This window comes from Notothenia rossii (assembly GCF_949606895.1).
Source record: "Notothenia rossii genome assembly, chromosome: 4".
In the NCBI taxonomy this organism is placed as follows: domain Eukaryota; kingdom Metazoa; phylum Chordata; class Actinopteri; order Perciformes; family Nototheniidae; genus Notothenia; species Notothenia rossii.
In genome coordinates, this window is record NC_136902.1 from 47315797 (window position 1) to 47333979 (window position 18183).

Below are 18183 nucleotides of genomic sequence, written 5' to 3' on the forward strand. Positions count from 1 at the left end.
ACATTAAAAAATACGTGATAAATTTACCAAATTCTAACAGTGGTCCCAAATGAGAGAACAAGTCCACATATAGAACAGAGGGAGAACGACTCCTCAAATATATCAGAACAACCTGTAATGGAGAATAATTGATCATTTAGTGTACATGATCACACCATTAAGGATCAACACATAAGCACAATACAACTTCTGAAAAGCAAATAATGAATTACTACATCCATAATGTGTGATGTGTGATAATAACAATAATATTAATTAAATATTTCTCGCCTTATCAGTGGAGCAAGCAGGTATTTATAAGCAAGGCCTAGGACAGGGTACGCATCTGTTAGCATGTTGAAACGGCGAAGTATCTGGAGTGGAGTGCACCAGCTGGGCGTAAGCTGGGCGTAACTCTACGTCCTACGTAGAACCGAAGGTTAAGACCAAACTAAAGTTATGACTAGTGCACCACTTAGACTTAAGCCGCGTATGCATTGCGCCCGGGTGTAACTTTTACGCCTAGTATGGAGCAGGCGTAAATCGGAAAGAGAGACTAGTATCCATAGTAACGTAAAACAGGCAAGAAGGAAAATAACTATGGCAGTGCGTCTTGTTTACATGTTGTAACAACGAAAGGGCATTAAGACGAGAGAGTCATCCGTGATCGAACAAACCCACTGGACATCTATTCAGTGAGCTGATAGAGAGGTTTCGTTTCGGCAGACAAGCCCTTTTTGATGTAATCGAGGAGATCTCCCCTCAACAACAGAACGGATCAGACCGAAACGCTGCGCTCTCCCCAACCTTGCAGGTGCTGATTGCGCTCAGATTTTACTTTAATACTGTGGGAGACATGATGAATGTTCATCACACAACTGCATGTCGGGCTATTAGACACGTTTCCTTGGCTCTCCAGCGCCGCCTTAGGAATTATATTTACTTAACACAAGAAGAAGCAGCAAAATCCTCCTGGCATCCGTGAAGATATCACTGGACGAGTTAACCACAATCACATAATAAACAACATATAGCCATGTATATTTGTAATATGAACGCTGTTTTTTTGCAATTGCATTTCAATAAGCTCCCATTGTGACCACATATTTTCATTAGGCCGTTTTATAGCCTATTTTATTCAAAAAACACACACAAGAACATTAGATAACAAATATGATTAGAGAATGGTGAATGACAAATTGTTTTCAGTGATTCGTTGCTGATTCTTAAGAATTATAATTTGAGTCTTAATTTGTCCTTCTCCAGCTCAATTTTGTCATGTTCCGCTGCAGTTTTGCGGTCTCCAACTCCACACGAACGATCTCTTTCTCCACCAGTTCACGCTATAGCTCTGTAAAATCCCTCTTTCTTTTTCGGGGTGTGGGCGTCATTTTTCTCTTCTTTTGGTTTCTGTTATCCATGACTTCGTTATACAAATCTTAGTTTGCCCTGAATGAAGGAGTTCAAGTGTTAAATTATGTAGACGTGTGTTGCTTGGCAACAATTACTGTTTCGCGTGTATTCACGTGGACGCGCATCTTAAGACCAGGCGCAGCTACGACCTAGACTAGTCAGGCTTGGTGCACTCGGTGTAAATTCGAATCACTAAGTCGGACGTAGCTAAGCCCGACGTTAGAGTTAAGACCTACTTTTTTACGCCCAGCTGGTGCACTCCACTCCTGGTAGCAGCACAGAGGGCATTCTTTGCAGGAGCAACAGCTTATGGGAGTTATCTCAACCTCCTCTGTGTTGTCTTCCTCACCACCTGCTCCATCTTCTACTGTTCTTGCTTTGTACTTTGCCAATGGGGATGCCTTCAGCTTGTTCCACTGGAGTGCAAAGCTTTTCAACTCGGCCTGCATATTTTCCTTGGTTGCCCTGCTGTCAAATCCTTGCAAGCACTTGCTTAAGTCTTGAAGGGCAGACTGGGGAAGAGCACTGGTGCAGAGCTGAGGGAAGTTTCTGGGATCCAGACATGCCAAGTCAGCATATAGATTGCCGTGCGTTAAAAAGCGCCCATGAATGGCTTCAATTGCTGTGTCCATGATCCGGTTATGCACATTCACCTCATAGGATTTTTCTGCATCATCCAGGGTCTCATCCTGAGCCATCTCTCCAGGCAAGACTTTCTTCATCCTCCTCCTCTTTTGTGGCAGTGTGGCCTCCACTTCAATGTCTGTGTCATCTCTCTCTTGGATTTCTGTGTTTGTCCAGTTGACAAATGTGTCTGCTGCTTTTTTTACAGATTCAAAATCTCTTCCCAAGCTTTTCAGCGTATCCTGTGTCGATGCCACCATTCTGTGAGCGGAGAGGATGTCCAATCCTGCCGTCTGAAGGTATTTAGACAATGGAGAGGTATGTTCAAATATGCGGAGGAAGATTTGAGCCGTCAAGATCGTCTCATACTTGAGCAATGACTCTGCATATCCTCTGGCCATGACACGGATACATGGTTTCACTGTTGCCTGTTTCTGTATAGCTGATAATGTCAACAGCACATCAACGTACAGACCATCTTCCAGTTTTCCAAAGGAGCCAAACACCGTCTTCAGGGCCTCATGCTTGGCCCACCAGCGTGTCACGCCAATAGGAGCAAGGCGTCTACGTCTCTTGTTTCGGCCTGACTCTTCCCACACATTCATCCTTTTATATGACTGTTTGATGAATACCGCAATGCCATTGAGGAGCGCAAACAGGGACCCACTCTCAATAACAATCTGGGTTGTGTTTGCAAGCACCAGATTTAGTACATCTGCGTAGCACCATACATGCACCTGGTTAGGAGATTGTGCAGACAACAGTGAGGAGAATCCTTTGTATTGGCCTTGCATGTTTGATGCCCCATCAGTCGCGTTTCCAATGCACATGGTCTTGCTGAGGCCCATTTTGTCCAGAACTTCTGACAGCATGTTGACAAAGGCCTGTCCAGTGGATGAACTGCACTTCAGCACTGCAACAAGCCTCTCATGAACAACATCAGTAACATACCTTATAATTATAGAGCATTGATTCTGAGAGGTGATGTTCTGCGTTGTGTCCAGCAGCACTGAAAACATTCCTGCTTTCTTGATATCACTGGAGATGTTTTCTTGAATCAGATGGTGAATTGCATCTATCACTGAGTTGCCTGTGGTTTTGGAGAGTAAAGTTACAAGGGAACCTCTGCCTCTCGTGCCACCAGACAAATGCAACTTTTTGCTGTTCTCAATGCAGCTGTCAATGCAGCTCTTTTAAACAGAAATCATACTTCCCCAGTAGAAGTATGAGTTCCAAGAAATTACCATTATCAACTGTGTGGTCTTTATGCTGCCTCATTTTCTGACCTCCTGTATGCAAGCCCCCTCTTCCCAAGAACCTTGATGACATCTATGATGCGCTCCAAAACCTGCCGTCAATTTCTGACCTGCTCTCTGTGCGCCGACATCTGACTGCCACCAAACACACTGCTGATATCAGCACTGGCGGATTTCAAGAGGTAAGCTCCAGCACAGTTTCTGTGTGCACTGCTTCTCTCATGCTCCTCTGTGCGCTGGTGTATATGCCTCCAATCTGACATTCCACTGATGAACAGACTGCTTTCAGTTCTCTTACCGAATGCCATGCAGATGAAACAAAACAGCATGTGACGCTCTGGACAGTACGTCAACCACCTTCTACTGGTGCCGTCTCTGCTACAGAACACTTTCTGCACCACTGGATTGCTACTTTTTTGCTGAGGATGGTAATTTAAAAATGACTGGAGATTTTTCTGATCAGGTTGTGAAAAAAAATCAGTTATTTGACTGGCACACTCATAGCTCTCAAAAGCTGTTTCCCTCTCAGGTGATCCTGTTTTTGGGCTGACGCACTCCTCACTCTCTACAGCTGTTTCCCTCTCAAGTTATCCTGTCTTTGGGCTGACATACTCCTCACTCTCTACAGCCTTTTCCCTCTCAGGTGGTGCAGTCTTTGGGCTGCCTGAATTGGTCTGGCTCTCTCCCTGAACTGACCAGCTGGACTTGCCCTGAACCTGTCTGGGCTGGACATAGGGAAAGCATTTATCATTGGATGGGGAAATAACTCAAAACCACAGAATAATGTACAAGATAAAAGATTAGTTCATATTGAACGAAACGTTCGCGAGCCTAACAACACTAGTGGCTTTGCCATGTTTTCATTATGACACTAACTAGTGTTTTCCAATGCAAAAAAGTCAGATCTTTGTGACAATACCTGAAAATGCTCAAGACAGCACTATACGCAGCCATTTGAAAACTACAGTAAAAGTAACACATTTACACAGAAATTAAAGTTACACACAAATTATGAAATAGTTATCACCTCAATAAACAAATGAATTGAAAGGTTACAATAAATTCAATGGCAAATATTGCAAATTAAACTAATTTCCTATAGGTTTACTTGTATTTTGTGCTAAAATTCATAGTATCTCACAGGGCTCGACAGTAACGGTTGCCAGGTTGCCATTGGCAACCATTCAGAAAACATTTCAACCACTTATTGGCCTTTGGTTGCCATCAGTGGAAATAAGGACAGCAAATAGCTAAATGTGCACCCCAAAAGAGATAAATGTTAAATATTTGTTGTATTAAGAGTGATATTTAATTATTGTTGTGACCAGTCGGAACCTGATACTTAAGTTGCACGTGCATTGGTGTGATTAAGGAGCCAGAAAGCGATGCCAGTTTACTCACGTGAGCCGTGTGTTTGTTTTTACAAAAAATGGCGAAGCAAATTAAGTTGTTTGACTGTAGGGTAAAAAGTTCGGCCAACCCGTCAACATCTCAAACGAATGTTCAAAGTGATAAAGCGCAAGATGAAGCCGAGCGAAAAGCAAAGAGGAATGTTGGTTATGGCTAGAAAGGATCCGTCTAGTGTAACACTCACGAGAGTTTGCAAGTCACGTGGCTGAATGTTTACGTTTGGCAGGCAGCCTTTCAGTTACGACCGTTAACATCAGTGGGCCACAGCAAATGAAGGTGAGAAGCTAAACCATCTATTAATGATGTCAATTACAGGGAGTGTGATTGTTGAAATAGGGTGTTAGCTGTTCAAAGAAGAATGACAACACTGTAGATCACCAACACTATGGTTTATTTTTTATTCACAGGCAAGTCAACGTTGTCGCAGTAAAAGTCCCAAGATAGCTCCTAGTGCAATACAATGTTCCCTTTCTGTGTTTCACTATTATGTCTGATGTTTCTCTATTAATATTGTTGCTGCATTAATGTGTATGTTGCATCATGTTACTGCTGTAGGTGTGTTTCCGAGCCGCTCCAACGAGAGTTACAACGAGAAAGTGACGTCATATTTACACAAGACGGATCCTTTCTAGCCATAACCAGGAATGTTGTCCATTCACTTCTGGTAAAAGTTCCTTCAAAATAAGAGTCCCGATCTTATTACTACCAAAATAAAAGTGCAAAACGAAACTTTACCATATTGGCATACAAATATAATCACTTATATACAAAGTTAACACATTTGAAATATAGTTAGACATATTAAAGGTAATTTACAGCATGAATAATTCATATCTAATTCTTATCTGTGAATGGTTTTCATTTATTTAACATTAGACATGTATTATTTTGGCCAATCCAAGACTTCAATGCTGAAGGGCCAGTGGATCTATGGTGGGGATACGGATGACCAAGAAACTAGCTCAATTCATTTGTGAGGGATCTGTGAAGAACAACAGCTGCACTACTGGTGTTTTGTATACCAGCAATTGAGGGTGGACAAGTTTACTACCACTTTAGTTTCAAATAATTGTGTTAATTACTTATTGTAAAGCATTTGAACATTCTTTTGTGTCACATGTTCATTATTAAGTTGATGTATTGTATAGTATCTTAATTATTTAAAATATAATGTGTCTAAAAATGGCAACCGTATTTTCAGTGTTGGCAACCAAAAGCTGATGCCTGGTTACCAGCCTGGCAACCACTTTTAAAAGTTAGCGTTGAGCCCTGAATCTCATCTGTATTTACAATACAGCTTGATTCTGAAGAGACCGCTGACGTAAGCAGCTCTTAGCTAGCCTAGCTAAATCATCTGAACAATAATAACTCATAATATCACAATTCGGCATATTTAAACAAAATCAACCACAACTACCAACATTCACAGCCCTTCAACTCTGGGCTAATATGTTGTCACAAGTAGGACTATGCAGTTAATTAGGTCACATCACATTAAATGTAAAAACGTTTTCTACTTTTTTGTGGACATGTCTCAAAAATGTAGCCTAGCCAGCCCCAGGCTAACGTTACTTACCATGTATGCCTCCACTCGCTCGTCTCCCGGCGCAGCAGCACCTGCTGGGGTGGTGACCCCGGCACCAAATAGGTCCGTCAATTTAGAATATTTAGCAGCCTCCACCTCCAGAGAGTTCAGCTTTTTAAGTCGCAGTTTTTCAGCGCCACCCGGGCGTTTCTTCCGCTTATCCATTTTCAGCTCAGCAGCAGCCCGACAGCCTGGCAACACACTGCTAGCCCTCTGTAGCCAATTGGCCGGCCCAATTGGAGGGAATTTAGAGAAAAAAAAGAAAAAAAAAACATAGCAGACCGGCCATAGACTGTATGGGACTGGCCCACATTGGATCAACGACGCACCGGGCGGGACGATGCCCGGTATGCCAGATGGCCAGTCCACCCCTGGTTGGTAATAATATTAATAAAAACATTATTCGTTTGTTTAATATGACAAACGTTAACTAGTAAGCTTCAATAATTAACTCCAGCTCAACAAACAATATTGCAATATCTACGTCAACGTTATTTCTGGAACCAACTGGAAATGTGAGATTCATATTTTTCAGATACACAGATCTTATAGTGAGGTTAATCTCATAGACAGTACGCTGGTCTTCAACATTAATGTGACGCTAGCTGTCTGCATCGTCGAGCATAGCGAATTTAAATTAATAACAATGCATACAGTTACCTAACTAGCAAACAAACTAATGTTGACCTTATTATACCAACCTCATACAGAAGCCTTTTGTTCTACAAAATCCTTCTTAATGTTTTACACTTCTCTATTATAACTTGGATGCTACGGATAGCATCGTTAGCACAGATGTAGCTTAGCTGAATAAAAACACCAGTAAGAAAGTGCTTGAATTTCACTTACCGGAGGAACTGCATTCATGGACGGTCTGTTTTAACCGCAGAGCCATAAGATAAGTCCGATATTTCAATGAAAAATACTCCACCAGGCATCAACACAACAAACACGACCGAGTTCAAGTTGTGTTCTCCGGATCAGCGAAGCAGCTGAGCCCCTGTAGCACCCTGGAGCTAACGGAGCTAGCAGAGCGACCACTAGCAGTTTGGTACTTCCGTTTCATTACAATGACTTCCGTTACAGCACATAGGTGAAACACATGCACATTCCCTACTGAGAACCTTTCAGTAAAATGTTTTCAGGAGTGTGTGTTTGTGTAAGGTTTTCAGTAGTGAATGTGTGAGTATTTCAGGAGTATGTGTGTGAAGTTACTTTTCAGTTGTGTATGCGAGGTGTTCACTAGTGCAGTGGTTCCCAACCGGTGTGCCGCGGCACACTGGGGTGCCGCGAGCACTGTCCATGTGTGCCGCAAAAAAACTTATTTTTATGTTCCACACTTTTTTTCTCAGTTAATAAACTTCACTTCATATACACTTTATTTTATTACATGTACAATGGAGTTCATAAGCTAATAAAAAATATATTGCTCAGATTTAGAAATATTAAACAGTTTAAATTCTCAGTATTTACGTCAGTCGTCATTGTTTACGGTGTGCAGAGCAGCTTTTTTTCCTCGCGCCAAATAATTTCAAGATGGATCGTTACGTAGTGACAATAAATAAAGAAGCACCCCAGCCCTCAACAACAAAGGCAGGGATGACAGAACATGATGGAACAGCAGTGCAAAAGAAGTCTAAAATAACATTAATATCAGCCACAAGTTTAAACAGCAGAGCTCAGGATGAACTCGCAGAGCTATCTATGGACCGCTCCCTGAAACTGAAGCACGGGAACTACGTTTGGATATATTTGTGGCTGCTTGTGGGACACGAGTATCCATCCCTCTCAGAGAGTGCCATCAAGGTGCTTTTACAGTTTCCAACCTCCTACTTGTGCGAGCTGGCGTTTTCCTCACTCGCATATGTCAAAAACAAGACTCGGACCCGGCTGTCAGTGGAGCAGGACCTCCGCGTTGCGCTGTCCACTATCCCCCCACGCATCAAGAGACTCTGCTCACAAAAGCAGGCACAAGTGTCGCACTAGCATCGTGTAACGGTCTGAGAAATGTTTATGTTTGGATGTTAATTTGTGTGCCTTTCTTATAAATGTATGATTTATGATTTGTCAATCAGTATTATCTGGATAGCGAAATGCAGAATGTTTCATATTTGGGATGTGGTTGATGAGTCACATGACCACAGTCAGGCCAGAGGGCATTGTTTCATCCCTCCAATTCTATTAAGTTATTATTTAATCTAAGTGATCATAGGCCTGCCTCTTTGGAAATCCAAATGTAAAATAATAACTGTATTGATATGTATTTGTGTTTCTACACAGGTAGGCCTACTATTTTCAGCCAAAACAAAAGAGCCTACTTAGTAGGCCTGTTTATAATATTGAATTCATCATAGAAATGGTGTTGACATTTTTAGTCTGGTTCTTGTTATTATGTGTGAATACATTATTTGTTATACAAAATGTTCTATTCAATTAAATATACATTTGAAAACCAATTTATGGTGTATTTATGGTTTTTAGTTTAAGCTCTGAAGTGGTTTTTAAATCTACAAAAAGTTGGGGTGCCTTGGGGTCGAGAAATATTTTCAGGGGTGCCTTGGTAAAAAAAAGGTTGGGAACCACTGCACTAGTGAATGTGAGAGTATTTCAATAGTGTGTGTGTGAGGTTAATTTTCAGTTTTGTGTGTGTGAGGTTAATTTTCAGTTTTGTGTGTGTGAGGTGTTCAATGTGAGACTATTTCAGTAGTGTGTGTGCAAGACCAGATGTTTTCAGAAGTGTGTGTGCGAGGTTAGTTTGAATTTTGGCCTACACGGCCCCTCATATGCATATGTTGTCATTGCACACTCTAGTCCCACCTTTAAAGTGGACCTATCATGCTATATTTGAATAATATAGTGTAGGACCTACCTAAATATGTGCATATGCAGGTTACACACTGTTTGTTTACAGTGTGCATGTGTTTCCCAGTTGGCATGGCGCCCACTTGTCACGCTCCTCTCAGTTCAACAGTAGTGTGATTACATGGCTGCTGGTGCTGCCCTCTCCTTGGCCTCCACTCCCTCCTGCGGTGACGTTCCTTTTCTGCTCCGCGTTAATTAGGAGATGCGTGTCTCGTTAACATTCAATTTGAAGGCCAATAGAGCAGCACGCCCTCCTCTCGCTGCTTTTTCTCTCCAGTGACACCGATGCTGGCTCGCCTACCTCCAGTAGAGGATACTGTAAATCATGGGGCATGATATCCTCCTCATGTATCTTCAGGTGTTGTTTTGTCCGAACAAGGTCTGAGAAAAGGTCAAATCGAATCAAACTTTATTTATATAGCCCAATATCACAAAACACGTTCGTCTTAGTGGGTTTTACAGATTAAGAAACATGAAGGAAAGTACTTAAAGAAAAAGAAAAAAAACTACAAGAAAATAAAAAAGACAAGATAGAATGTAAAATCAAGAATAGCCTATAAATACATAAAAACAATAAAATGTAGGTAATCTGCAACCATCTTTAACTATAGGCTCATTCCTCTCCTCCCTTGTTTCCTTTCTCTTATGCTTCCTCTCCTCCTTTCCTCTCCTCCTCTGTTACCTCTCCTCCTTTGATCCCCTCCTTGTTTCCTCTCCTTTCTTCCTCTATCCAGAGAGCAGTAGGCAGGAGAAGAGGGAGATCAAGTGTCCCACCCCAGGGTGTGATGGGACGGGTCATGTGACCGGTCTGTACCCCCACCACCGCAGCCTGTCAGGCTGTCCGCACAAGGACAGGATCCCCCCCGAGAGTGAGTGTTCTTCACAAAAAGTGACAACAAAGGGCAGGGACAGAGAGAAACACACACCCTCCCTCACACTGGAGTGACACATCAAGCGCTGTAAAACCACTACTCCTCATTTCATCAGTGTCCCCTAAATGTCTCAAGCTATTCACTCTCTGACATACACAGAAACATAGAAACCACCATGTAAAAGATAAAGGTACACAGGTAAGAACATTCTAAACACACATTTTGATTTAGTTTACTGGTTGGTTTCTGTAAATATACGCTTAAAAACTGAAACGTTGACTTGAATTAAATGTATTATGTCAAAACAATTCACATCACTGTATTAGGTTAGTTGAAAGCAATAATCTTAAATTGGCCCTATTATTTTTTATTTAAAGGGGACCTATCATACAAAATGCACTTTGTGATGTCTTTTATACATAAATATGTGTCCCGGGTGCGTCGGGGAACTCACGCAGCGTCAGAAAATAAAACCCTTTCTCTTTTCCTCCGTACCCAAATCTTTTAAAAACGGGGGTACAATGAGCAGATACAGATTTGCTGCCAATATGACGTCAGATCGGCAGCGGACCCACAGAAAGTTGCTATCAGAAACTATGCCTGACGTGCTTTGTACGTAATCTCGTCTTTGTTTACATTAGCAAGCCTTGCTAACACTCAGAGCTAACCTGTACTGTAGAGCACATTTGTTTAAAAACCAGGAAATAAAAAAAGGAACTCACCTGGTGATAAACCCGCAAGAGAAAATGCATTTGAGCTCCATACTGTTTCAGAAATAATCCTTAAAGTGGTTTAGAACAGGATGGCGTTTTATCACAGCAGAATTTAACTTTATCTCCGGTAGAATTCTGATCAGGCATTAGCTCCGCCTCCTCTCTTCTTCTTTTTTCAAGCTAAGGACCCAAAATCCGCGTTTCTCTAACGCAGCGTCCATACGGAATCGTGGTGTGTTTCTGTCCATCTGACTGTAGAGACATGTCTTACATACATATCAGAGGCCATTTTACTGTAGCCATGACTACAAGTACATTACATGTGCAGTTCCCTGCTATTGTCTGACATAGGATTGCTGCTAGTTTTCATTCTAAGGGACTGTACAAAACTGAAAGGAGGGGTTAGGGAAGTGAGAATAATATATCTTACTGGAAACAGTTGTCTCTTCAAGGGGGGATACGTTTATGTTATGTTTGTGAGGAAACAGGCCCCTTTGTTTAGTTTTGTTCTCTAAAGCCAGACACCTGTCCTCAAACATGTTTGTTGCTACTTTTTACATTTAATAACAAAAATGCGACCACATACACAATATACTTGAATATATAATATTTTAACTTTGCAAACTTTTTTTATCAACAGCCACTGAGCTGCTGCAGTCTGGTGCAGTTATTCAATTTCACACATAACAGTTTTAAACGATCTCATTATTAGTAGCTTACATATTCATTTACTTATGTTCGCCATAGTCAAAGGAAAATAATATAATGCTGAGGTGTGTCTTGCCTTCCCCAAATGATTTCCATACAGTGCCTTACGTGTAAAAAGAGTTTAGATGAAATTGTGGATTTTCTCTAACCTTGTGTGTGTGTGTGTGTGTGTGTGTGTGTGTGTGTGTGTGTGTGTGTGTGTGTGTGTGTGTGTGTGTGTGTGTGTGTGTGTGTGTGTGTGTGTGTGTGTGTGTGTGTGTGTGTGTGTGTGTGTGTGTGTGTGTGTGTGTGTGTGTGTGTGTGTGTGTGTGTGTGTGTGTGTGCACGCGTGTGCGTGCATGTATTTCTCCACAGTTCTGGCCATGCATGAGAACGTGCTGAAGTGTCCGACACCTGGCTGCACCGGGCAGGGCCACGTTAACAGCAACAGAAACACACATCGCAGGTATCCATGCATACATGCATACATCACACTGATTGTGTTTGACTACACTCTGCACATGAGGGTGTTATGCACAGGGCATGCATTCCCTTTGTGCATTTGCAAGCTCAAATATTCATATATGCAGGACAGGGAATGTGTCAGTCCACATCAGTGCAATGCAGATTTACATGGTCAGCAACATGCTCCCCTTTTGATATTCATATTTTTGCGTGCAGTCTCTCCGGATGCCCCATCGCCGCTGCAGAGAAGCTGTCCAAGGGCCTCGACAAGCAGCATCTCTCCCCCCCCGGCAGCGAGCTGCTCAAAGGAAGTCCCAACGACAGGGTGCTAAGGTGGGGTTCACAAAATATTTTATGATATACTTTAAATATTTCCTTTTAAGATATCCGCTTGACTAAATAAGAAATGCATGGGTCCCCGGGAGGAGAGCTCTAAGATGTAAAGCAAGCCGATCATCATGAACCAACCAACGTATTAGTTATAATCTCACATGTTGTCTTTCTTATTAAAGACCTTGATAGAGTAAAAAAACAGCAAAATGAATGTATACAATAACAAATAAAATACTTCCAGACTGTATTCAGAATTAGACTGTTCCAAATGATAGTAATTCAACATTAACTACATTTTTTGTGTATACATTCAATGTGAATTATAAGAAATAATACATGTTAAAAGGGGTACTTTTAAAAAAGTCTACACCTTTCCAGTCAGTATATACTCGCTAAGGTTGGTCACTTCAAAAGTAACAACTTATTTTGTTATTTAAGATTCAAATGTTTTATTTTAATACGTACAAAAGCTATAGTGTAGTAAGTCCCAACAACCCAACATACAATATACTACTGATTAAATAAGGAAGTCAAATAGTTACAAATACATTTTGTATATGTGTATTTGATTTGTATTAGTTCAAATGAAACCAACTCAACTCAACTAAAGATGAGGCATCAGCTCTATCCCCAGACTGAGATAGATCACTATATAAAAGCTCTCCCACAGTGGAGTCCCTCTCAGGCTGTTCCTCTTGAACTCAGACAGATCTCAGACCTGCTGAGCTTGTTCCTCAGAGGTAGAGCTGTGTGTGAGTGGCTGGATACAGACAGGAGGTGTTGGAGCATTCAGCATGCCGCTGCGATCATTACTGTCCCCAACACTGACATCTCTTTATCTTCATTCATCTCTGAGCGGTCAGCGCCCAGTTCCCGGCCAGAAGAATGATAATTAACACAAGCAGACACTGGTATTATGCTAAGTCCATGCTCCTCCTCATTGGTATTGTAATTAATAATGCCGCCGATAAGCTAATTATGCAAGTTACAGGGGCACTGCGGGGGGAAAGGAGAAATAATTGCTTTCCTTAAGGAAAAGCTCATCAGTGGTTGGACAAAAGCAGAGGATTAAAACATAATAAGGCTTGCTTTGTTTTCCCTCCTCAGATTGTAAGCAGAATGAGCTAAGAATGTGTGTTATGTGAAGAATTCCTCATGCAATCCGTGCGCTAATGTTGAATAAATAAAAAGGGGGAGTAAATCCCCTGTGATCGGTGGTAGGACGTTTTTTTTACTGTCATGAAAACCCTCCTCAGATGTGAGCAGAATGACTGCAGGCCGGGTCATGTACTAGCACAGGGACTCAGACATGATGCAGAGGAGGAGGGAAAAGGGCTGGGCAAAAAGTGGGGGGAGGACCTCTCTCCCCCCCCCCCTGCCTCTCCCTGGTCTATAAGTGGATTTATGCCAACAGGTCTAACAAAAGTGCAGGCTCTCTAGGAAAACGAGAGGGCTTAAAGCTCATAAATTCCATGCTGTACAACATGCAAATGTGCCCTCTGCTGATAAGAGAGCTTTTAATCCTGCTGCACTCCTGCTAAGTACACCGTGGCCCTATCTTTACTCTCTCTGTGTCACTCTCCCTCTCTCATTCTCTCCCCACTCTTTTTTCTGCCTTGCTTATTTGTTTTTTTTGTCACTGCCTAATTTTATCCCATATCTATTCTATTTGACTTTCTTTATTTTTGCCTTAATCCCCCCTCTACACCTCCAGCCCCACCCTGACATCCTCTCGCTCTCCCTTCCCTCCCCTCAGGCCCATGTGCTTTGTGAAGCAGCTGGAGGTGCCTCAGTACGGTAGCTACCGGCCCGACATGGCGCCCAGCACCCCCCGCGCTAACCTGGCCCGGGAGCTGGAGAAGTACTCCAAGGTGTCCTTCGATTACGCCAGCTTCGACGCGCAGGTGTTCGGGAGGCGCATGCTGGCTCCAAAGATACACAGCAGCGATATGACACCCAAAGCCTTCAAAAGTAGGAGAGCCCCGTCCATTTGTTTTCAAACCATTCACAGACGGAGAGTGGTGGAAGAAGTACTCAGATCTAGTATTGGCATAATAAAGTGTTCTTCAAGTACAAAAAGTACTCATTTTCCAGTGTAGCCCATTTCATAATAAATCAAATATTACATTATTGTATTCTAATTATTCAGGCATTGTTGTCAATTTGTCAATCCCCAACTTTTTAAAGTTGGGGATTATTTAAATTACTTGACATACTGCTGCTAGCTTAACCCATGATAATAATACATGATTTATTATGGTTGATTTATATTCTGTACTATTCATTTATATCTGCATTTCAAAGTGGCTTGTAACTAAAGCTGTACAGTAAAATGAATGTATTGGAGTAAAAAGTAAAAAATAACCTCCAAAGTAAAGTAAAAGTATAAAGTAGCATCACGTGAGTAAATTAGTACCTCAAAATGGTAATTAGATAAATGTACTTAAAGGTGGGGTAGGTCATTTTGGAGAAACCAGCTCGAGTGCGCTAGAATTTGAAAATACACAACCGGAACAAATCTGCCACTTCCTTACAGAGCCCCTCCTCCAACACACACGAACACGCACATGACCAATGAGGGCACGAGATAAGTTTGTGCACAGATGGAAGGCTGATAGGCAGGTAGGCCGTCAAGTTACTTTAGCCGGGCCGGCTCAGATGATTGGTCGTGCTTTTTACAGTACTACGGATGACAGATGACATTTTTTAATGGATTTTTGGCCAAAGCACTTAATATATTCATTGCTATCGGGATGTTAAGAGCATTCCATGGAATATAACAAAAAGTGTATCTCGAGCCAGTTTCTCAAACTTACCTACCCCACCTTTAATTCACCACTGCAGATGGATCAGGCTACTTACTCATTAAGCTAAGCTAATAAGCTATTGGTTCTAGCTTCGCATGTTTTGTCTACTTGTCTGTTGTGTTTATTTTTAACATCAACTGATCTTACGTTGACCTTTGCCCTCCAACAGCTAAGCCCTCATTCCCCAAGTCGCCGTCACCCAGCCTCAGTCTCCACGGTTACGGGAAGAGCTCCTCGTTGGCCTATGACTACTCCCATGATGCCGAGGCGGCTCACATGGCTGCCACCGCCATCCTCAACCTGTCCACCCGCTGCTGGGAGAAACCAGAGAACCTGAGCACCAAGCCGCAGAGCACCGAGCCGCAGAGCACCGAGCCGCAGAGCACCGAGCCGCAGAGCACTGAGCCGCAGAGCACCGAGCCGCAGAGCAAGGTACTGCAGCCGCACAGTAACTACAGGGTGATCACAGACAGCAGGTTGGGAAACAGGCCTTCATCTGATCCTTCAGGGGCGAGCCTCCCATCCCCTCTCGTCTTCTCTTCTCCTCTCCTCTGATCATGTCTCCTTTTCTCTCCTCTTTTCTCCTCTCCTCTTGTCTCCTCTTGTCTCCTCTCCTCTTGTCTCCTTTTGTTTCCTCTCCTCACTTTTTTTCTTTATTTCCTTTCCTTTTTTCTTTCCTCGTCCTCTTCTTTCTTCCTCCTCCTATGTCTTTCTCTTTTGGTTTTTTCTCCCCTCTCACTTTCCTCGTCTCTTCCTCTTCTCTGCCTCCCCCCCTCCTGTCTTTTGCTCATTTTGTTCTCTCCCATCAGCTCTGCATGAATATATCATCACGAGGCCTCGGCTTACAGGATGGTGTTGAGATGCAGTTGCATCACCTCTCCCGTCCTCTTCTATCCTTTCATCCCTCCAGCCCACACACTTTTCATGTTGTTATTGAATCTGGACGGCTGCCAGTTCCCTGGATTACTCTGCCACCAGGTAGCCTTTTTTCATTATCTGCCGCACGGATCTTCCACTCTCTTTCTCCACCCCCGCCACTCGTTCTTTCATTTTCTTTTCACATTTTTTTTCTCTCTTTTATCTCTCTCTCCCTCCCTATACAAGTCTCTGTGTTTGTCTCTCTGTCTATCTCTCCCCCCTTCTCTGTGCACAGGAGGTGTAATTGGAGCCCCAATTCCCCCATATTGTGATTTTTAAAAGCCTGTTTGCCTCACAGAGGAGAGAAAGTGACTGCTTCATCATTTTTTTCCTGATGTGGTTTTAGGAAGATAAAAAGTCCAGATTAATGTCTGTAGCAGTACAGCAGAGTGGGGTGTTGTTCAGCGAGGCCTACAGCGCAGCGTTACAGCGCACATCAAACAGCCACTGATCTGGAGTCAGCCGCTTGAAATCCAATATTGAAACATTGGAACACTGAGCTCATCAACCAGGGACATTTCTGGGAACCCTTCCCAGTTCCTCTCCTCTCATAACCCTTTGATTTTCCTGGCCCATGACCAGTACATATGAGCGCCATTTTAGATGAATCCTGAAAACATGGCTGCTCTCTCCCCTCTGTGTCTGATCACCTGCCAGCTCTGTAACATACCACAGAGGAAGTGTCTGCTGCTACAGAGTATCACCGCACTGCATTAGATATCATTACTAGCATGCCTTACACTGGATGCTGCTCCAAAATCAAGTAAAAGAATAACAAAACAAGGTTTTTTCGATTGTAATAAAATCTGCCAATAGAACAAGTGAAAACTTGCTTGATATGATTTCTTGAAATTAGATGGGATATTTAGATGAATCAGGTCTTGTAATTAGCTGAGAAAACCTTGTTTGAGCTATATTTGACCAGAATAAGGGAATGTTGTTTTACAACATGAGCCAGAACTGCTCAGAAGTGTTCTCTTTTCTGATTTTCAAATAAAAATGTCATAAAGTCATTTATTTATTGATACAGGATGATCCATCTTTTACAAATACCACAGAAGCTTAAACAAATTTGTTTCATCTCAGATCCAACTCAAAATAAGATGTTTTCAAGAGTAAAAAAAAAAAGACCCTATATCTCACTGCATTGTTATCTCTTAATTTATTATGTCTTATATCAAGTGGTGAGACATATTCTCACTAGAAATTAGACCAATATACATGGCAGGATTTCAAGTTTTTTCTGTGTAGCCAAGAAGGTGGTGCTCTGTCCTCTGAAAGTTGCTGTTCAGCTAAACGCTTGTTTGTCATTAGCTTGAGTGCAATTGTAGAATTTCAGATAAAGGTGAACAGGCACGAACAGGAAAACAAATGCATTTTGTTACATGAGACATGTAATCCCTGGCTGAGCGGTTTATATGAAGTTATAACGAGGAAGATGTAGGTATGTTAATGTACTGTAGCGCTGCAACCGAAACTGCTCAAGAGGGCAATTCAATGAATGATCATCATGCAGGACTGCCTCTCACACTGAAGAGCACCAGAAAGGACTGCTTTACTCATTTATATTTGAGAATACTTAATTAGTCTATTAGTGAGTATTTCTATTCATTTTCTCACAGCTACCACCTACAATATGTACAGAGCCACACATTTTTCCATATTAAAAAAAAATTATGTACCATCACAGTGATTATCCTCTGCTATCATTTAGCAGAACAATGCTAAGTTGACATTAAGTGTTAACGGCAACAGTAATTCAAAGTTACTTTGGAAGAGTTGTTGTTGTTATTTGCAGAAAAACACTGAATGGCAACCCTTATCTTTGGTTTCCCCAACCATTAAGATCTTTAAATGGTATTGCCTTCTATTTTTATATAACTTTTTGGTATTTGAGTCTCATTTAACTTGTACTGTCTAATTTGATTTCATCTCAGAGACTGAAAAATTGAAACGTTGACTTTAATTGAATGTTTCATGTTAAAGGTCCCATGTCATTCTTTTCTGGTTATTACCCGTCCCCTTGTGTGTTATGTAGCTTTTTATGCATGTCAACGGTCTGCAGATTCACAAATCCTCAAAGTACACCCTGTAGTGAGTAAAACTCTAACACAGAAAATACCTGTCTTTGCTGCCCCAGAACGCCTCGTTGGAGATTTCTCTTTTTCCATCGTTTACTTCTTGGGTATAGTGACGTATTTGGGTATAGTGACGTAATGTAACGTCCGTGGAGCCGTTACGTTTGGACCAATCCGTTGC

The 18183-nt window shown here is 42.0% G+C and overlaps 2 protein-coding genes across 17 annotated transcripts in view; one reads left to right on the forward strand and one right to left on the reverse strand.

Annotated features, from left to right (window-relative positions):
- myt1b (myelin transcription factor 1b) overlaps positions 1-18183 on the forward strand; it is a 66568-nt gene that overhangs the window by 30894 nt on the left and 17491 nt on the right. For 5 of the 8 annotated variants that reach the window (XM_079674920.1, XM_079674919.1, XM_079674921.1 and 2 more), the window contains 5 exons: positions 9864-9998; positions 11777-11867; positions 12083-12199; positions 13914-14170; positions 15176-15438. In XM_079674920.1, the coding sequence (XP_079531046.1) occupies positions 9864-9998; positions 11777-11867; positions 12083-12199; positions 13914-14170; positions 15176-15438 (863 nt within the window). The remainder of the gene's footprint in view (positions 1-9863; positions 9999-11776; positions 11868-12082; positions 12200-13913; positions 14171-15175; positions 15439-18183) is intronic. The other 3 variants (XM_079674922.1, XM_079674925.1, XM_079674926.1) reach the window with 1 other exon arrangement.
- The window catches only part of LOC307035522 (zinc finger MYM-type protein 1-like), a 42958-nt gene that overhangs the window by 12393 nt on the left and 12382 nt on the right, over positions 1-18183 (reverse strand). For 4 of the 9 annotated variants that reach the window (XM_079674962.1, XM_079674963.1, XM_079674964.1 and 1 more), the window contains exon 2: positions 1629-9510. The exons of 1 other annotated variant lie outside the window; for it this stretch is intronic. In XM_079674962.1, the coding sequence (XP_079531088.1) occupies positions 1629-3035 (1407 nt within the window). In that variant the 5' untranslated portion in view covers positions 3036-9510. Of the gene's footprint in view, positions 1-27; positions 9858-18183 lie in introns of those variants that run through there. 4 more of the 9 variants (XM_079674959.1, XM_079674966.1, XM_079674958.1 and 1 more) reach the window with 4 other exon arrangements.